Below are 22,259 nucleotides of genomic sequence, written 5' to 3' on the forward strand. Positions count from 1 at the left end.
GACTTTGCTTCAGCTACTCCTTTGCATTGACTGTCTTCCTTGCCTTTTTCGCCCAGCTCCTTTCATCTTTCAGGTCTCTTGTTGGCTGTCACTCCCTCTACAAAGGCTTGTTAGTGACTTCAAATAATGTCACTTCTTCCTCTCTTGGTTCATATGTTTGGCTCCTGCCATTAGAATGAGCATAGCTTCCATGAGGTCAGGGACTGAGTTTTAAATCATCTGCCACTATTGCCTGGCCCATTATTATGTACTCAGTAAATTCTTGCTTGTAAATGCTTTGGTGGAATTCTCCAAAGGTTCGAATGACTTACTGGGCTTTCTAAAATGTCTATAAAATTACCAAGGAGTCATTTTTGCCTTGGGAGAATTATATAGAGAAGCCTTTAAATAAGAGAGTTTACATTCTGTGTTTCAACATTTTTATTTCAGTTAAAACATATACAACAAAACCCAAAAACTTATATTTGAAACATTATTCTTGTGTGCCAGAAAATTTAGGGAAGTGGGCCAGTATCAGATTTAACACAAGCTTTGATAAGATTAAAGACTACGAGACTGAAGTTGAAATCAGAACAGTATTATTTTCGGTTGTGGCATTTTAAAGCTTTAATTTTGGCCTTGAATTTTTCACATTACAGATTTCTTTCCAGCCTGTTTCCTTTTGGTCAGGAGCATGTGATAGTTCACGTTTGGCAGTTGTGCTGTGTGAAAGGGCTGGGGTCAGCACTGCTGCGCAGAAATGGGTCAGTGAGCGTTCAGATGAAAGGAGAAAACTTTTAAAGAGTCTTTATTTATTGTTGGTGTAATAAGACAAAATAATTATAAGCTTGAACCTCTCGCCATGTTCTTTCTTCATCCTTCATCTCTCAAATGCTTTGCCAAATTAACCACATCAACCAATTTTTCAAAAAATGGATTACTGTTTAAATAGTCCTTTAGTTATTATTCTTCAGAAGCTCCTTCAGAAGGTCTCTCTCTTCTCTTGTCTCCCAAAAGGACATAAGTCTCCTTTGTACTTCTGTAAAAATCTTAAATGGGCACTTAGAGCAGGCTGCATGTTCTTCTTCAGTGAGTGATACAGTACAACCACCTATTTTCCAGCTGAGCTGGAAGGAAGAATCTATCCTACTGTTGCTTTAAAAGATGATTTTATTACTGTTAGGACAGATAACAAGCTAGGGTTTTCTAAGAGCAATAAATGACAAGTTGGTTTGCTGCCTGTGGCTCTTAAACAATGTAATATTCTTAAATTAAGGTAGGAAAGTACTCAGGTAGTATTTGAAGGCAGTCTGCATGGAGATAGGATTGCTCTCTGTTTAGATTTTTCCTAAATAGAACAAGACCGTTAAGCTTTCTCCAAACCCTGGAATAGCCTTTGCTCTCAAATTTGTGGTGGAATGTTATCTGGAGTGTTGATGGGGCTCTTTGCCAGTCATCATGGAAACTGACCAAGGCTCTATCTAGTCCTATTCTTTGGGCTATTTGGAGTGGCTTAAATAAAAGATGACCAACATACCTAATCCTATTCTCCACATATGTATTTTATTTAAAAATGATTAAAAATACAGCTTATTTAAGGGAGAAGAGGGTATCTGTATCATATTTCTATTAGGCTATTGAAAACATTCTATGCAGCTGAAGAGTATTCTGGCCAAGAAACATTAATGAAAGTTCTCATTTTGGATGGGCATAATTCCATTGGTTTGTGATTTTGTCTGTTGGCCTCTGTGCTTATATATGCAACTGAATAACAAATGCTAAATTTCCATTTACCCGTTAGTGATTGATGGAGAGGGAGTTGTCATAGAAATTAAGGCACGGGTATTATTTCATCATAACATTGCCATGTGAAACATGATTTAAGTTATGGTGTCAGAGACGTAAAAGTTAAAAGCATCTGTGAGCAATTAAGGTAATTAAGTATTCAGATATTATAGACATCTAATAGTACATCTTCTGAAATGACCAGTCTGTAGCTAAAATTAAGGAGGTCTTTATATTTATAGTAATCTTCAGAAGGCTGAATGTTGACAGTCTCCTGTTTCCTTAGTGGGGAGCTGGTGAACAGAGGAGGAAGATTTGAGCAGAAACTATCTGGAGACTTACCTGGTGCTGATGGAAGAGTCTTTTTTTGTTAATTAGTTAATTTTAAAAATTGAAGTGAAATTCACATTGATAGAAGAGTTTTGTGAGCCACAGTGATTGCATTCTTCCATTTTCAAGGTCTGACTCTGATTGAAAAGGTAAAATGGGATCTTGGATGATTGAGGCTTCCTCTTGGTTATTTCACAGAACATGATTTCCTTTAATGTCCAATAAAGTCTATTTGAATAAAATGAAAATGAGGGTATAATACTCAGTGCTTCTACAAATAGAGATACTTTCATTCGTTTGTTCAAGTATTTACTGGGTACTTATGATGTGCTAGGTAGGCACGTTTCTGGGTCCTGGAGATACAGTGGTAAAAAAAGTCCAAGTTCGTGTTCTAAAGGAGTTTACAGTCTAGTGGGTGAGATATAATAAGTAAACATGTCCTTTTAGGTAGTAATAAGAGTTATGAAAGATAAAGCAGCGTAAGGAAATTGAAAGCGACAGGAGGTGCTGTTTTAGATTGAGCTGTCAAGAAGGGGCTCTCTGAAGACATCGGAGCAGAGATCTAAATGAATTAAGAAACTGGGCCACAAGAAGAGCAAAAGCCCTAAGGTGGACTAAGTTGGATCGTTTAAAGAGAGCAGGAAGATCACTGTGACCAGAGTGGACCAGGGGAGTGGTGGGCAGGGACATATTGTGCAAAGCCTCATAAGCCATGCTGGAAATTTGGACTTTTTTCTGAGTGTGATGTGGATTTTTGACCAGGCCAGTGACATGATCTAATTTATTCCTTAAAAGGATGCGGGTGCGTTGTAGAGCAGAGACTGTAGGGGAATAGCTACCTAACGCAGGAGTTTAGGCTAAAGATGATAGCTTGGACTGTCACCTATCTTGGTGGTAGAGGTAGTGATAAGTACTTAGGTTCCCAAAGTATTTTGAAGATAGAGCCAGGAGGACTTGTTGATGAGTTGGATATGGATGGTGAAGGAAAGATGGGTCCTTTTTTTTTGTATATAAAATAATTTTAGATAACATAACGTTTACTATTTTAACCATTTTTAAGTGTATGGTTCAGTGGCATTGAGTACATTCACACTGTTGTATAACCATCACTACTTTCTATCCCAAACCAAAACTCTGTATCCGCTAAGCAGTAACTCCCCATTCCCCCCGTCCCCAGCCCGTGATGATCTACTTTCACTCTCTGTGAATTTGGCTCTTCTAGGTCCCTCATGTAAGTGGAATCATACAATATTTGTCCTTTTGTGTCTGGCTTATTTCACTTAGCATAATGTTTTCAAGATTCATCCATGTTGTAACGTATCAGGATTTCATTTCTTTTTAGGTTCCTTGGTTTTGGTTTAAGCAACTGTGTGAATGGTAATGACATTTCCTGAGATGGAGAAGACTTCTGAAGGAGAGGTTGGGAGATTAAGATCACATGTTAAGTTTAAAATGCTTAATAGACACCTGAATGGATATATTAAATCCGGAGCTCAGAGGAGAAGTTGGGGCTGAAGATTTAAATTTGCGTGTCATCAGAGTATAGGTGGTGTTTAAGGCTATGGAACTAAATTGGGTCAGCTGGGAAGTAAGAGTAGTTTTGAGAAAATGGTCTTTTAAGTAGCAGTACATTCTAAGTGTGTGATAAAGGAATACACATATTCTAAGACTTATCTAAGTTGCTAAACCTATAGAGAGTTTAAAAGATTGACATTGGCTTTAAATGTTCTAATTAGTATAGCACATTGGTTTTCAGCAGTTGTCTGCTTGTTACTTTTTTTAGCCAATTCCCTTACTTTCTTTGGCTTAAAATAGTGGTAAGCTTTGTTCTTTTAGGAGTTCTCTGAGGAATTAAAAGAAAATTTGTGTCAGGATGAATTGGATACTGACTAGAACGGTTATTTCCAAAAGCTACATAGCACAAAAATTTTATCATGGTAGGGACAATTCGAAAATTAATAGACGCCAGTGATAATAGGATAGTGGGGGCTTGTTTATGAACAGAGTATTTTCGTGAGCAAACACCAGCTGTGCATGACTGAGGGTGGCACTCATCCAGGGGAAGGACGTTTTGGGGAAAATTTGTGTACTCGTTTTTTTTTTTAACAGCAGAGAGGCTTTTCAGTGAGTCTACTGGTCTGTTGTCTTTTCCAAAGGATTAAGTTTCAAAAGAAGGATCAGACTGCTCTGGCGGGGGGAGGCGGGCGTGGAGGACATTTTTGGAATAAGAGGGATGTTTGTAACAATACTGGGATAGAACTTTCCCTAGACGTTGAGGTTCAAAGGCATATGACCAAGTACTGAAAAGCCAAATCTTAATATTACGTGTTTGTCTCCATTTAATGAGAATTGCTCAGCTAGTTAGTTCCCAAGTTTGTCTTTCCAGTGGTCACATTTGTAATATCAATTCTTTTAAAGGAATTTTCCCCATTGTAAGTAATACATGGTTTTTCTTTTCATTTTAAGATTTTTTTATTTTTCCTTTTTCTCCCTAAAGCCCCCCAGTACATAGTTGTGTATTTTTAGTTGTGGGTCCTTCTAGCTGTGGCATATTGGACGCCGCCTCAGCATGGCTCGATGAACGGTGTCATGTCCGTGCCCAGGATTGGAACTGGCGAAACCCCAGGCCGCCAAAGTGGAGCGCATGAACTTAACCACTCGGCCACGGGGCCGGCCCCAGTAATACATGTTTTGAGCATCAAATCTTTGCAGAAGTAGTCTGGGTAGTAGAAATTGTTTTTATAATGGAGAAAAAGGGGATTTGATTTCATGTTACTTAAGGACATTATAAGTAATCAAAAGAAAAAGGGAAATTTGCAAATCTAGAGAGTCTACCAAATGTCGTTTGTAAAGGAGGAAATTAAAGTCAGGAAAGAATAGACTTGCTTGGAAATGAGTCCTATAAATGGAACTTGAGGAGCTCACATCTGCCTTGACGAAATGCCCTGCAGATCTGCTGCTTCTCCTTGTAGTCCTTGAGTTAGAACTCTGACATTTTCGTATTTGCCATGGAAATGATTGTGATAATATAAATGATGTTTTATTTTTATACATGATTAGATAGAGAAGATGGAAGCCAGCTGTTGTTTAAGTGCGTGTCTTCTGAAACATTGCAGGGAATATGACAGGCAGTAGTAAATCCAAGGTGGCAGAGTGGGAAGTGCTGAGGCTCATGGAGCAGGGGTGGGACAGACAAGCTCTCCTGTTTCTCTTGGTGACTCTTGGTTTTGGCTCTGACATAGGTTAGCTGATCACATGGCCCGTGGTTTTATGATTCAGTTTGTGAAACTGGAGAACCCAAGGCATTCCTTTAAAGTGTGTTTATTAACTATCTGCTATAAATCAGACACTGTGGTAGGAATTTTGGATAGAGTGGAGAATAAGACAGTCCAAGTTGTTTATTTACATGTGTGATAAGTGCCACAAAGGAGAAATCCTTTTGTCAGGAGAACGTGTAACAGGATACTGATCCTAACCTGAGGGTTGAGGCAAGACTTCCCCAAGCAAGTAGTATTGGTCACATCTGCCTTTCTATACCACCAGTACCCTCTGTCACATTACATTACTCAGTTTTATTTTTTTCTTGGTAATAATTATCATCTGAGTTCTTATTTATTTATTTATTTAATCTTCTCACTCCATGTCTCACCCCACCCCCATTAGAATGAAAACTCCTGGAGAACAAAGACCTTTGTGCCAGAAAACCCTGAATGGAAAGGAGCATGGGGAGGTGGAGGACTGGAAAGAAGGCCAATGAGGTGGCAGTCAGTGTGATAAGAAGGGTAGCAGCCTTGGAGACCATGTTAAGAATTTTAGAATTTATCCTAAGGGTAATGGGAAGCAGTTTTAAGCAGGGGATAGACATGATCACATCTGCTTAAAAATTACTTCTCTGTTGCATGGAGAATGGAGGGGATGTTAGAGTGGGCGCCGGAGACCAGTGTAGGCTATTACAGTGACCTAAGCGGGAGCACATGGTGATGTCTTGGGCTAGGGTGTTGGCAGTGGAAATGGAGGAGGAGGTAAAACTGGTAGGTCTTGATGATGGATTGGATATGAGGGAGGAGAGGAAGGAGTCAGGGATGACCTCCATTCCAGGTTTCTTGATTATACATCTGAGTTAATGTCGGATACAGTTTCCCAATGCATTTTAAAAATAATATACATATTTTCAAGTTTGGAATACAGTAGAATTGCCCCTGATTGTGAAAATTCAGCAAATCTGTTGAGCTTTTCCAGTCACTTTTGGTCAAGATAGAAAAGCACAATACTTTTTAGTCTATACTGTTTTACCTACTAATAAGTAATCTATGTCTTTGCTTAAGGCTTGCTAATTGTTATAATTGACTGGATTCCCAGCAGTTTTTTAAAATGGTTTTATTGAGATATAATTCACACACTATACAATTCATTTATTTGAAGTGTACAATTCAGTGGCTCTTAATGTATTCACAGAATTGTGGATCTGGATCTAGCACCATCAATTTTAGAGCCTTTTCATGACCTCAGTAAGAAACTCTGCCTCCCTTAGCTATCATCTCTCAATCTCCCCGTGTACCCCAGCCCTAGGCAACCACTAATTTACTTTCTGTCTCTATCGATGTGCCTATTTTGGACATTTCATATAAATGGAATCATACAATATATGGTCTTTTGTGACTGGCTTCTTTAACTTACCATAATATTTTCAAGGTTCATCTATGTTGTAGCATGTTTCAGTTCTTCATTTCTCTTTATTGCTGAGTAATGTTCCATTATATGGATAGACCACATTTTATTCATTTCATCAGTTGATGGACATTTGAATTGTTTTCACTTTTTGGCTATTATGAATAATGCTGCTATGAATATTCGTGTGGAAGTTTTTATGTGGACATATGTTTTCAGTTCTTTTGAGGCTATACCTGGCAGTAGAATTGCTGGGTCATGGGAGAACTCTAAGTTTAACCATTTGAGGAACTACCAAACTGTTTTCCAAAGCGGCTGTACCGTTTTACGTTCCTACCAGCAATATATGAAGATTCCAGTTTTTTCTCATCCTTGCCAATACTTATTTTCTGCCTTTTTGATTATAGTCATCCTCATGGGTGTAAAGTGGTTTCTCATTGTGGTTTTGAATTGCGTTTCCCAACAGTATTTCTGTTGGACTAAAATGATAATGAGATTGAAGCTGGGCAGTTTACTGGCTGGCATAGAATTTAAGAAGTCGTTTTAATCATAATAAAGTAGAGATGAGTTGGCATATATAGGTAAGTATTTTGAGCATTTTCTAAGGCATTACATTGTCTTTCTGGTTCTCATTTAGCAATTAACAGTTAAAACATTTTATTTTTGCACCTGAAGTTCAAAAAGGTTTTGAGGTTCCACAAAAATGATTTTCACAAAGAACCCAAATATTTTTGTCATAGTTTTTCTTTCCCTTTAATATATAATCTTTGTCCCTTTTGGCTCTAAACAACATAGTTGATAATGTCTCAACATAGTTTATAATGTCTAAGTGTTTATGGACAAATTCAGTTGAACAATCCAAGGACCATCTTGTACCAGATGCTGTGTTTGCTCACCAGTGCTACCTTCACAAAGCCTCCAGCCTTGTGGGAGAGAGATGCACATATTTATTTACATATAAGAAAGAATGTGGCAAGTGCAGCAGTTGGTGGGTGTAAACAGTATGTTAATACCAGAGTGGAGAGAAATTAATTCCACTTTTAAGCAGAAGCAGTAATTTGAAGGCTACGTGGAATTTTGGCAGGTAGAAAAATAGCAGAAAAGAAGAGAGTTCTAGGTGGAAGGAACTATGTGAGCAGGAAATTATAAAGTGTTTGGAATGAGAAGAAGCCTGTACGGCTATAGTGTATGGTGTGTTGGGACAAGGGCTTGTGGCGAATTCAGCTGAAGAGAGACTGGGTGCGTATGACATGTAAAGGAGTTTGGATTTTGTCCTGTAATCGGTGGGATACATTAGAAGGTTTTCTCCTGGTGTACAGTTCATGATAAAATCTGTGCTTTTCAAAGGTAAGATTTATAGAGGTTTTGAAGAACTAAATTAGAGACAGATTGGGGGTGAGTGAGGGAGGCTGTTGCGATAGCCAGAGAGAGAGCTGACTTATTAACTAAAATTGGCTTCAAAATAAGAGTTTATTATTTCACATAACAAGAAATCCAGAAGTTAAAGAGTTGCTTAAAAAGCAGCCCAACTATATCAGGCTCTAGGGTGGCATTTCTGCATTTCTCTTGGCTTAATCCTTATGGTCACAATCACAAAGAGGAAGAAAAAGGGAGTGCTTCTTATTTTTTATTAGGGAAGAAAACTTTCACCAGGCACTCCCTAGCTTCACTGACCACGGCTAGATCTCATGACTGTGACTTGGCTGCAAAGGAGGCTGGGAAAGTGGGAAATCTGACATTTTCCTCCTCTATAGTGGGAGGTGAGCTCTGCCTGTGAAAAGAAGGGGTGGAGGTAGGAGTTCCCAGGGGGCAGCAACCAGTACTGTCTGCAGATGCTAATATCCTCTAGTTGGTAGTAAAAAGACAAAAGAAGAGACAGATTTAAGAGAAAGATTAGAAGAGGAAGAGAAGTTAAAGATGACTCCAGGTTTTGGTGGTGAATTTGAAAAGATGGTGATGTCATTTACCAAAGTGTATTCCGCAATGTAAAATTGAATTGGGTTCTTAATCTATTAATAACACTTATTGAATCTAAAACTCAATGCCTAGGACCTATAATCTCACCTTCTCATCAGTAAACCTAATCGGACATGGAGGAGGCAGTTGGAGGAAGTATGATTTTTAAGCCCTGCTGCTAGGACCAGTGTCAGCTTGCCGCATAAGAATCACCTGGGGACCTTGTTAAATAAATCAGGATCTCTGGGAATTTATTATTTTTAGATCTGGGATTTGACCATCAATTTTGTTAGCAAGCTCCCCAGGTGATTCAGATTCAGGTAATTCTGATACACAGCTAGGCTGGCTATATTTGTTAGGAAAAGCGTGGACGTTGGTTGCAGGCAAAGCTGAATTTGAATCCCAACTCTTATTAACTGTGTGAACCTGGGCAAGGCACTGGGCCTCTCAGAGCTCCAGTCCCTCAGCTGTGAAATGTGTAATAATAATAATAATAGCTTTTACTGTGCTTTGTGAAATATAGAGATAGATATGTAACATGTATGTCTAGCATAATGACGGGCTCATAGTAAGGATTCAGTACCTGGCTCTTTTTTTTTTTAAAGATTTTATTTTTTTTCCTTTTTCTCCCCAAAGCCCCCCGGTACATAGTTGTATATTCTTCTTTGTGGGTCCTTCTAGTTGTGGCATGTGGGATGCTGCCTCAGCGTGGTTTGATGAGCAGTGCCATGTCCGCTTCCAGGATTTGAACCAATGAAATACTGGGCCGCCTGCAGCGGAGCGCACAAACTTAACCACTCGGCCACGGGCCCAGCCCCAGTACCTGGCTCTTTTGATGTATGTTTGCCTGTAGTTAAATACTGGGCATTTAATTTGGCAAAGAAACACATTTAAATACAGCTACAAGAAAAAGAAACTAAGTAGAATATAATGAATTTTTTTCTCATGTTGCCTAGTCCATTTTTTTTTTTAAGGAAGATTAGCCCTGAGCTAACTGCTGCCAATCCTCCTCTTTTTGCTGAGGAAGACTGGCCCTGAGCTAACATCCATACCCATCTTCCTCTACTTTATATGTGGGACACCTACCACAGCATGGCGTGCCAAGCGGTGCCGTGTCCGCATCCGGGACCTGAACTGGCGAGCCCTGGGCCACCGAAGTGGAACGTGCGCACTTAACTGCTGTGCCACCAGGCTGGCCCCATGCCTAGTCCATTGTAATCAATTGATGATTTCCTTTTAGCCCAGCAAATATCTTCTAGGTTTGAACATATGAGCCTTTATTTTCTTAACTGTATTTTTGGCTGTGTCTGTTCTGTGTAATCTATGTAAGTATATAACTTAAAAATAGGCTAATATACCAAAAACCCTAAAACCAATTTCTGTGAAATGTGTTACTTAATATTTAGTAGAGGCTATTTTTCACATTAATCTCATATAAAGTCTTAAACTAGACATGATTGGATCATTTTGTTATTCTGAAAGCTTATGTTATGTAGTTGCTTGGGTTAATAATTAGGATGTTATTTTGCATGGTTGTCTAGTGTGGTAAATAACTACTTGCTGAGATTGAATGATTATTTTTCCTGTTTCAGTGTATGAAGAGGTCTTGGTGAAAGGGAGAAAAGACACTAACATTGATTATTTACTTTGCACTAGGAATTTGTACTTTGTCTCATTGGAGAGAGGCCGCACATTGTGTGGTTGCCTGTGGACTCTGAAGGCCTCCTGCCTGGGTTCCTACCCCAGTTCCTGCACTTGCAGCTGCCTGACCTTAGGGAAATTACTAACCAATCTGTGCCTTGGTTTGTTCCTTGACTGCTACTGTATACCTACCTCATAAGGTTGTTGTGAGGATTAAATAAACTAACATACGTAAAGTGTTTAGGAAATGCCCGGCATATAGTACTATAGTATAACTTTAGCTATTCTTTAAGTTTCACAAGTTCAAACTGCTCTATAATCTCATAAAAGTCCTGTAAGGTAAGTATTTTCTTAATCTTTATTTTATAGGTAAGAAAACAAGTTTGGTAAGGTTAGTAACTTATCCACAATCATCCATCTATTTAGTGATGCGAATCCTAGATAGCTTCTTCATGCATTCTACTCTGCCTTTAATAGGTTAGTTATTTAAAATAATCCTAAAATAGTTATATCTTAAGTGATTCATATGGTATTAAGTAACATTGATTTTCATTTATCAAAAAACATTTTTAGGGGCCGGCCCGCTGGCACAGCAGTTAAGTTCGCATGTTCCGCTTTGGCGGCCCGGGGTTCACAGGTTCGGATCCTGGGTGTGGACCTAGGCACTGCTTGTCAAGCCATGCTGTGGCAGCAGTCCCACATATAAAGTAGAGGAAGATGGGCACAGGTGTTAGCTCAGGGCCAGTCTTCCTCAGCAAAAAGAGGAGGATTGGCAGCAGATGTTAGCTTAGGGCTAATCTTCCTCAAAAAAAAAAGGACTAATTCAGTGCACTGAATAAGGAACTTAATGTTAAATATTAAAATGAAAGATAAGGCAGTTTTTTTTTTAATGAATTGTGTAGCAGAGTGGCAGTGCATTAAACTAGATCCTAAAGCCAATCTTCTATTAGTTTTTTCTTACTTGCTCTTCCTCCTCCTCCATAAGCACATAGACATACGCACCACAATCACTCAACATGATAAAATAAAAATACTCTTTTATAAGATAATCTTCAGATAGGTAAAAAGCCATAAGCTGCTTTCCCCCTCTATTTTCCCCTCTATTTTCTGTATGGTTTTAGGTAGAAAGCATTATGCACCACATGCTTTGAGATTTCCAATTAGAAGCAGTAGCAATTTTGTTTCACACAGCTCTAAAGAAGCTGTTGGCCAGTTGTTTCCTCCTCAGGACCCTTTGACCTACCTTTTACATTTCTTTTGGTAAAGTGCAGCTTGCTGCCAGGAATTCATTCTCTCACTTTGTTCATGGAAATTGCCAGAGTCGATTATGAGTTAGAGAACAGTTACCCTAATTTTACATTTAGTTTATTCTTCCTTACTTTCATTTCTTTTATAACATATTGATGGCAAAACTATTGCACATCCTTTGATTTTCATGATCTGATTCTGTCCAGTAAGAAGTTATCCACATTTTTCACACAGAGCAATCTATCTTTTTTTCTTAATTATTTTCCCTCGTCCTCCCTAACTTGGCTTTCACCAATTCATTTTTACTCTCTCATTTTTTTTTCTCAGTAAGTTATTTCCCCCATCACATGTCCTTGACGAATAAGGAGGGCCCTTAATCCTCAGCCAGGCAGTGTTGGAAGGGTCACTGAGGGAATAGAGCAGAGGGCATATGAAGGCATGGGTTTTAAAGCCAGCTGCTTGGCCCCTGTGATTTTGAGGCTGGAGGGTGGATCGAGTGCTCTGTTCTCGTCCGATTCCTGTGATTGCTGCGTTGCTTTTCTCTGGAAGAGCTGCTGTCAGAGCTGTCAATGCTCTTCCCTGCGCTGCAGTTAGTGCAGGGCATTCTGGAGTCGAGGTGCTTTTCAGTGCTTTTGCTGCAGTGCTTTATCTGGTTTGGGAAAGATTCTTGTTTGGTGGGGTTTCTAGGTCCATAGGCCTGGATTCTGGTGAAAAAGTGGCTGGTTGATGTCGCAAATAAGATGACTGTTATTTTTAGAGGTGTCTAGAAGTATCTTTTTCTGCATTTTATGCATATCATGGCAATAGAAAGCTTTCTAATTTTTCTCTGATTTTGAAGACTTTATTGCTAAGGGCATAGATACTTCTGTTTTCTTTAATTATACAGCCCAAAGATTTAAGGTGTTTCTTTTCTTAATCTTAGTTGTTTTATCCCTGATTTATTTTCCCTGTTCTTATAGATGAAAATCTGGAACTTGAGGAAAGTGCTTCTTCTTAAAGAAGATGTTGCTTATCCTGCTCTGGAAAGGAAAAAAATGCAACAAAGCTGTTTTATATTTGAAATCCTGTTGAACCTAATCTTGCTAGGGAGCAAGTTTAAAAATTGCCCTCTTTTTAGTGAGCCCTTTAGTACCATGTTGTGGCGTTAATTTTCAAAGATTTAGGTCGTGTACTCTTATGTTTTTTTATAGCAGCACACCATAGCCATTCTTTGCACTAGATCTTCTTCCATGAAACCCCATTTTTCTGGAGTTAAGATCAATAGAAAAATGAAGATGACATTGGATTTTCTTGGGGAAAAGTGGTGGTTAGGAGTAGACTGTAAGGAAATTTATGACCCTTTCTTTAACACTAGAATATTTTTAACCTTGCATACATTATCTAGTTTTGGATCCTATAACTTAAAATGTTAGTGTAGAAGTATTAGGAAAGGGAATTTCATGAAATCCTAGAATGTTAAAGCTTAAGAGAGACTTTTGGGATCATATAGTAATCAATCTGGTACTCTAAAGAGGAACAAATGGAGGTTTGTTCATTCATTCATTAGTTTATTCATCCATTCATTCATTCATTTAACAAATATTTAATGCTTACTGTTTTAAGTGCTTAGGGAAAACCCTACCCTTATAGAGTTTACAATAAATAGATAATAAACATCATAATTAAATAAGTTAAATAGTATGTTAGAAAGTGATCAAAGTAGTCTGGCATAAAGGGTAGGGGAAGTGCTTGAGGGTGAGGGTCGGTTTGCAATTTAAAATAGAGTAGACCCCATTGAAAAGTCGACATTTGAGCAGAGGCTTGAAGGAGATGAGAGGGTAGTCTTTGTGGCTATCTGAGGGAAGATTGTGTCAGGCAAAAGGGAAGCCAGTTCAAAGGCTAACACGTGGGAGAGTGTTTAGCTTACTAGTCAAGGGATGGTAAAGGCCACTGTTGCTTCTGGAGTAAGAAGTGGACTGGAGTAACAGGCAACAAAAATTAACAGTGTTGGGAGGCAGGGGTGTGGGGAACTGGATAAATTATGTGGGGTCTGGTGAATTGTTGTAAGGACTTTGGCTTTTATGTGAGTGAAGTAGGGGAGGGGGTGGCAATGAAGAGTTTTGAGCAGACATGATCTGACTTATGTTTCAGCTGAATCATTCCCACTGTACTGTTGAGAAGAAATGCTGGGGTAGATTTCTAGATTTAACAAATAAAAATGTAGGACATCCACTCAATTAAATTTGAATTTCAGATAAACAATGAATAAATTTTTGTATACATATGTCCCATGCAATATGTGGCTGACTATTCACCCATATGGCAGAATGTTAACCACATTTTTATCATTTAAAAAACCCCCAAACTCTTGAATGTTTCTGTTGATTACTGTAGATTTCTGTTACCATGATCCTGCTGGTCTCAAGGCTTGGGCTCCTTATAGCAAATTTTTCTTTCTGTCTTTCTACTATTATCTATATTGTTCTTTTTACAGTGTGGTCATCTTATACCCTAGAGTGTTACCAGTGCAGTTTGTTGGACCCCAATTGAGACCTCTTGAATCAGAATTTCTTGGAACGAAACAAGGTTTCTCCATGACTACCTACTGTTCTAGCTTGTGGGTACAGTAGTCAACAAAACATACAAAAGTCCTTACCCTAATGGGATTAACATTCTAGTGGGGGAGACACAATAAACAAGATAAATAAGTAAATATATAGTATTTAACATTGATATAGTTGCTAAGAAGAAAGAAAAAGAAGTGGGGGGGAATAGCAAATGTCCAGTGTAATGATGAGGAAGTTGCCGTTTTAGGTAGAGTGGCCAGTGAAGGCCTGACTACATGGCGCTGTTTGAATCAAGACTTGAAGGAAGTGATGCAGAGAACCAGAAGGATACCTGAGGGAACAGGATTCTTGGCTGAAGGAACAATAACTCCCAAAGTCCTAAGGCAGGTGCATGCCTGGTGTGTTAAAGACACTGCAGGGGGTCGTGTGTCTGGAGTGGAGTGAAAAGGGGGAAAATGGGAGGGGATGAGATGAGAGAGATAAAGGAGAGTGGCTAGTGATTGTTAGCAGTTAGGCATTATGGTATGTTGCAGAGAGATTTGGATCCTAGGCCCAGCTGTGGCATTATCTCGGCCTGTTGATTCATCGCTAAAAATTGGACAGAAGACTAAGATGATCTCTTAGGTTTCTTTTTGCTCTAAAATAGTCTAATTTGAAATCTGTGATTTCTCTTCCGTTTCTACTTTTTCAGCTCTTTTGCAAGTGCTTAGTTTATCATTTGGGATTCCTCTGTACTTTCCACGAGCTCTTCTCTGTTTGTGCTCTATCCAGCCAGGTGAATTTTTTCCTTTATGTTGCCCTTGTTCATCTTTCTTTCTTGACTGAACTTGAAGCTTTAGACAGTCCTTTGATAAACAGTAGGAAATTATTCTCTTATCACCTTGTCCATCTTGTTCTGACAATCAGATTCTTATTTAATCTTAGCTAATAGAATTAAGAAACATATTTTTTCTCTTCTAAGAGATTAAAACTCTTATGAAAGCAGCTTGACTTAAAGCTAGGCAGAAAGAAGAGGAGGCTTGATTCAACATTAAATTGACTAAGTCCCAGGTGAACCCTGGTTAACGATTAAATGGAATATAATGTGCAGGGAATCATGGGATTCTTAACTGGATTCTCCTATGGCAAGGACAACCTTTAGGTACGTCTTAGTCTTACATGAATGTTTACTTACAAATAATGGGGTGTGGGACCACTCTAAGATATTGTTTTGATGGGTTCTATTAGCAGATGACATGGATAAAAGGAACATGTCACGAAGCTTTACAATCTTCTTTAGCATAATTTCTGTTGGAAGAACAAAGCAGGATCAAAACTGTTGTTGGTGCCTTTGAAATCCAACACACAAAAAATAGAACTTGTAGGCTCTCAAATTGCAGCTTTCATGCAGTAGTAATGAAACAGTATAATCACTCTGAATAATTCTGCCACCTTTTACAGCTTTCACAAGGTATTATGAATTGTAAAGAAACAAATCCAAAAATCTAAATAGTATCTTGGGGTGTGATCAGTCTTGTTTTATGTCATTTGCTAGACTTTGAGTAATGTAGGAGAGTCAGAAAAAAGAGTGTAATATTAGGTACCTACATATTAGGTTAAGTTTATGCTGACATTAAAGATGGCAATCACACTTTACAATAGTAGGTTTATAGTCATTTTTGCTAATAATCCTTTTCTTTATCTGTTGTATGTTTGGTGAGGCTTTTGTAGTGATTATTCTTCTGAGCCTGGCTGAAATTAAAGATGAGGAAATCCTAATTGGAGCTTTTGTGACTAAATATAATTATTTTAGGAGGAGTGAGGCAGAAAGGATTCATAAAACATAGACACCTAGCTGCATATGTTTATTTATAGCCTCCACCTTGCTCATTTATTTTCCTACAGTGTAAAACTTTCTTTTTGAAAATTTAAATTCAAAGGCTATTTATACATTTAAAATGGGAGCCTATTTAAAAGTAATGGAGTAAGTTATGAAAAACAAATGAAGTTTATTTGGCATCTTTTGAGCATTATTGGATTTTAGACTTGAAAATACGTTTAAGCTAATTTTTGTAGCTATGGTAATTTTACCAGTTCAGTAGCTATGCCAATTCCAAGTGCAATGTGCGTTAATTAATATAGGCTTTTGTGTTTCTATTTATTGGACACTGACTTTATTCATGATGTATAAAATCTAAGCAAGACATGCTAACTTAGTCCCAGTGAAACAGTCTGAAAAGTGTGCTCCTTGTTATTTTTAAAAACTAGCCAATTAAGGATGTGGAAGTAAATCTTTACTGAGATGGCACCTCTGACACTAAAAGAGGTGACTATGTCCTGTCTGCTCTTGGCTCTACCAAAATTACATTGTTGGGTGATTGAATAACTTGGTCATGAAAAAGTTTATTCTCTAAATCAGTGTTGGCAAACTATGACCTGTGGACCAAATACTGCCTGTTTTTGTAAATAAAGTTTTATTGGAACACAGTCATGCTCCTTCATTTACATGTTGTCCATGGCTGCTTTGGTGCTATAATGGTAGTGTTGAGTAGTCTCTGATCAAATGATACACAAGGCCTAAAATATTTACTATTGATTGGCCCTTTAGGGAAAAGTGTGCTGACTCCTGCTCTATATCTAAGTCTTTTGTAGTCAGATCATGTTAAAGTTCTGGTGGAGATTTATGAGGTCAGTATTTTTGTGTTTAATTTCCCATTCTGCTTCATTCTAAGAAAGAATACTAAAAAAAAAAAAACAACAGTCACTTTGAGTGTTAGTTTTCAGTTTTCTCATCCATAAGTAGGTATAATACCACCTTGCAGTGTTGCTATGAGGAGTCAATGAAAAATATAAGTAAAATGCTTAGCAGAGTGCCTGGTACCCAGAAGGAATTTAAGCAATGGGGAGGTATAACCAGGGGAAATCTAGGTATTTATTTGGGTGATTTAGGATGGCATGTTTTTAGAGATTATGGTTTGTCCACAAGCGGGCTGTAGAGGCCTAGTTTCTCCAAGTTTTTAGTATAACATTGCTGATTAACTTCCCTCCATCCTTTTCTTCCTCCCCCTTTCCCTGCCTTTGTCCCTCTCTCCCTTCTTCTTTCTCCCTTCTTCCCGATCTTCATACCTTCCTCTCCTCTGTTTCCTTTTTGATATATGGAAGTGTTGGTACTAAGTTTAGGTGACTTGGTGACTACTACTAGAGAGAGTATGCAGAGAGCCTAAAACATAGACCATTCTCCATTATTCTTAGTTCCATTCTCTAGGAAGCAGAGGAACTCTAAAATTTTGTAATCTCTCCACCTTATTTATTCTTACATGATAATGTCTATTAGCAGCATCTAGGTATCTGTAAAATCCACTCCCACCACAGCAAATTTTAGGGCAAACTTTCAGTTTTGTCATAAGCCATAATGCCAAGTCTTCGCTTTTAGACAGGCATGATTTTCTTCTAGAAGACAGGACAGATAGATGATAGATTCTCCATAACATTTTGAAGGAAACCTGAAGATCTAGTGATAATAAAATTGACCCTAGCAGTCTTACAGTCGTCCTTTGGTGTCCGAGGGGGATTGGGTCCAGAACTTACCCACCCCCACCCCCATAGACACCAAAATCCAAGGATGCTCAAGTCCCTTATATAAAATGGCATAGTATTTGCATATAACCTACACACATCCTCCCATATACTTTAAATCATCTCTAGATTACTTATAATACCTAATAGAGTGTAAATGCTATGTAAATAGTTGTTATACTGTATTGTTTAGGGAATAATGACAAGAATAAAAAAGTCCATACTACATGTTCACTATAGATGCAACCCTTGTAGGTCTTTCCATCTGTTGTTGGTTGAATCTGCAGATGCGGAACCTATGGATTCGGAGGGCCAACTGTATATTTCAAGCACCCACTTACTTGTTTTCTCGTTTTGTCAAAACATAAAATTGAAAAACTAAGTTATTTTACTTGACACGTAGTTTTAGAAGATCAGTATGAAACCTGGGACCTAACACTTGTAAGTTATTGTAAAACCAACATAAATATACATGAAAGCAAGGAAAAAGAATCTTGGGATATTTTTTGTTTTTATTGGCATTTATTATTATTTTGTGGTAGTTTTTAGTTTTGTTATGTGTCATGAGAAAAAAATATGGAAAAGGTGAAATTCTAGGATGATGGTTACAGCATTAGCAGACCCTTACATGATAATATTAACAATTATCCATGTTTCTTATGGTTTTAGGCTCCCTCATTTGAAAATCTTTTTATCCATAGTAAATTTAATTCTATTTTAATTCAGCTAAATTCTTTTGTTTGTGGTTTAAAAAAGAGTTAAAATGGGTCGGAATGTTCCTGCCTTTTTTTGTTAAAGATTGGCACCTGAGCTAACAACTGTTGCCAATCTTTTTTTTTTTTCCTGCCTTTTCTGCCCAAATCCCCCCAGTACATAGTTGTATACTTTTACTTGTGGGTCCTTCTGGTTCTAGCATGTGGGACGCCACCTCAGCATGGCCTAACAAGCGGTGCCACGTCTGCACCTAGGATCCGAACCAGCGGAACCCTGGGCCGCTGCAGTGGAGCGAGCGAACTTAACCACTCGGCTGGCCCTGAATGTTCCTGCCTTTTTAAAGCTAATACTTACATGCATTATTAAAGCTAATACTTACATGCATTAAACCTAAACTTTATATACTAACCCTTCTATTAAAGGTAAAATGTCCTTCCTGTTTTCTCATTTATTTTACAGTAAGCTGACATTTTGGTGGAGGCAGATATTAATCCCTAGTCCCTTAAGTCTCTGTGAGTCACACAAGGACATTAAATGATTCTCTTAGAACTGCAATTTGAGTTGGTAGAAAGTTAGGGACATAAATGTTGAATGTACCTTATTATGTGTATTTATAGGAACCAGACAGCGAGGTTTAAAAAGTGACTTTGTGTCCGGAAATAGGTAGATAACATGGAACATGAGGGATTGTTTAGTTTTTTAAAGAATTTTTTGGGAGATTTAGTGTTTTATCTTGCCAGGTACAGGGAGAGAGGGAGGAGAGTTGTAAGTCTTGGTGAAACGTAACTCAAAGGCATACAGTTACTATTAGCATTCTCTTTGCTTGTGTATGAGAAAACCCAGTAACAGATTGATTTAATCTATCAAAGGAGAAAGAGGAGGGGGGAGAAGGAAAAAAACGACTTATTTGGGAATAATGAATTTTGTTTTCCTTTCTGTGGCTAAGCTGCTGATTAACTGGCAGCTAGTGAAGAGACCAGTCAGGATATTCTGCCCTTGGGCAGCTGGATGGGTCATCAAAGAAAACAGTTTTAGTTGTTTGTAAGTTCTTTAGAAGACCTTGGGTGTTTAACTGCACCTTGCACGTAAGAGATTGCCTGTGTATTATGTCTGCCACTGTCCTTGTTAGCGTTTCCATACCAGATCTGCATCAGAATTTCTCACTTGTTTTAATTATGGTTTCCTTTCCGTAATTTGTTTTTTCATTTTGCATTGTTTGGTGTGTTAGATGTCCTTTCCAAAAGTTAATGCTCTGTCTTCTTGGGGTTTTGTTTGCCATTGTAAATCATTGTTTTATTTTATTTTGATTTTTTGCACAGAAGATTAGCCGTGAGCTAACTGCTGCCAAGTCTCCTTTTTTTTTTCCTGAGGAAGACTGGCCCTGAGTGAACATCCATGCCCATCTTCTTCTACTTTATATGTGGGACGCCTACCACAGCATGGCTTGCCACACACGCAGTGCTGTGTCTGCACCCGGGATCTGAACTGGCGAACGCTGGGCGGCAGAAGTGGAACGTGTGCACTTAACCGCTGCGCCACTGGGCTGGCCCCATAAATAATTATTTTAACATTGTGCACATAATTTGTGTAATTTGTTAGTTTGTGAAATTTGTTAGTTCTCAGATCAAAAAGTCTTAGTCTGTTTGAGACTATACATATGGGTGATGGAACCAGAGTGTGTAAAGCGTATGCAGGGGATTTGTCTAGTTAGTTATCTGGAAGAAATTAATAAACCAACCAGAAATACTTACCTAAGCAACTTATGCTCTTTTACCTTACTGTTACTTTGAAAGTTAGGTTATGACTTTGGAATATTTTGCAAGTTGTGTTTTCTATAGTCAGATTTACTGTTGCTGTGTGCTTTATCATTGATGAAGAGTGGGAATAATCTTATGGTAAATTCTGTTTTCTTACAGTCAAAGGCCGTTGGTTTGTTAGATGTGGATGTGTATGGCCCTTCAGTTCCAAAGATGATGAATTTGAAAGGAAATCCAGAATTATCAGAGAGTAAGTAAAGAAGAGACAAATAGTGTGATAATACTTATATTTTTATTTAGTACCTACTGGGTGTCAGGCCTTGTGCCGTGTACCATGTGTACTTTATACACAGTGTAATATAGTCATTCTGAGGTAAGATACAGAGCCAGACTGTTTGGGTTTGAATTACAGCTCTGTCACTGACTGTGTGAATTTGGGTGAATTGTTTAACCCCTTTGCGCCTCAAACTCTCCCACCCCCTGCCATATGTACTAGAGGGTTAACAACTGTCCTCACTGGACAGGATGCTGTGAGTAATCCCTCAATGCCAAGATTGCCGTGAGCGTCATGCATTTAGCACAGTGCCTGGCACATGCCAGGTGAGCGAAAGTTAGCTCGTCACCCCTGTCTCTTTATGTTAGATGTGTGGACGTTGAGAGTTTTTGAATAGAAAGTGTGTAATGTATGTGTTAGAAAAGATGAACATTATTTTCTCTAGTAAGGTTTTTGTCATATTTGTGTTACTATGTTTTTAGAAAACCCCTAAACATTAGTTTCTCTCCTCAGCCTTCACTGATAGAGTAATTTTTTGACTAAATTTTTAATATTTACTACTCATTACATTTTCTTACAAAGCTATCAAATATAAAGCTTTAAGAACAAGGAAATGCTGTGATCAAAAAAGGAAAACTTGGAACTGGTAACTTTTTTTGAAAAATGGCTTATGTGAAATTAGTTTATTAAAATTTATTCTAATTATGATAAAAGTGTAAAATTGAATAATTTATTTTTGTTTCTTATGGGACTTTTTATTTTCCATGCATCTAGGACAAAATGACTATATTTACTGAAGGGTATCTATTGGATTATCTGTGTACATGATAGAAGTATTTTTTTTGTTGTGATTAAAAGTTAGGTAATTAGGGGCCAGCCCGGTGGTACAGCGGTTAAGTTCGCATGTTCTGCTTTGGTGGCCCGGGGTTCGCCGGTTCAGATCCTGGGTGCGGACATGGCACCGCTTGGCAAGCCTTGCTGTGGACACATATATGTCCCACGTATAAGGTAGAGGAAGATGGGCACAGATGTTAGGTCAGGGCCAGTCTTCCTTAGCAAAAGGAGGAGGATTGGCAGCAGATGTTAGCTCAGGGCTAATCTTCCTCAAATAAATAAATAAAATAAAATTTAAAAGTTAGTTAATTAGACATTGTTTGCTATTTAAACTGCTTTTGTTTGTGGAGTCAATTAGAAAGTTAAGTTCTGAGTAATTGTTTATAAGACAATAAGGATGCTCCCTAACATTTTGTAGGAAACTTGAAGATTTAGTGAAGATAAGAGTGACCTCAGCAGTCTTATATTTCAAGCACTGACTTAGTTGTTTTCTTCTTTTATGAGAATATAAACTTAAATAGCTAGGTTACTCTAGTTTCTTTGTTCTTTGTCCTTTTAGTGGAATGCATACTTAGTTTGCAAATACGTGACATGAGCCAAAATGTCAAACTTTCACAAAGAAGGAGTAATGAATTTGCATACTTTAAATGATAGACTCATTATGTCTGTCTCTTGATTAAAGTAATGTGAAAACTGGTGCGTGCAGCACATGAGTGATGGCAAAATGGAGCCCTTGTTGTCACTCTTTTCTTCACTAGTCTGTTCGATCTATGCCAACATAAATACTTGAAGTGAACTTTAATTTCTTTCTTCTTGTTTTACTGAAGCTGTAATCTTAAATTTGATGTTTGCAAATTGGCTGCCATTAAATAGGCTCATCTGGTAAAGATGAGCTACTGGAAGTCTTGGAAAGCCTGAAAAGAATACTTTTTTGTGTTGACAAGCTGATCTGAAGTCCCCCAAGAAATAAAC

The 22,259-nt window shown here is 38.1% G+C and overlaps 1 protein-coding gene across 1 annotated transcript in view; it reads left to right on the plus strand.

Moving 5' to 3' along the window:
• NUBPL (NUBP iron-sulfur cluster assembly factor, mitochondrial) overlaps positions 1-22,259 on the plus strand; it is a 211,704-nt gene that overhangs the window by 15,884 nt on the left and 173,561 nt on the right. The window contains exon 4 of the mRNA XM_001490020.6: positions 20,339-20,429. Within this exon, the coding sequence (XP_001490070.1) occupies positions 20,339-20,429 (91 nt within the window). The remainder of the gene's footprint in view (positions 1-20,338; positions 20,430-22,259) is intronic.

The sequence above is a fragment of the Equus caballus genome, chromosome 1 (assembly GCF_041296265.1).
Source record: "Equus caballus isolate H_3958 breed thoroughbred chromosome 1, TB-T2T, whole genome shotgun sequence".
NCBI classification, from domain to species: Eukaryota; Metazoa; Chordata; class Mammalia; order Perissodactyla; family Equidae; genus Equus; species Equus caballus.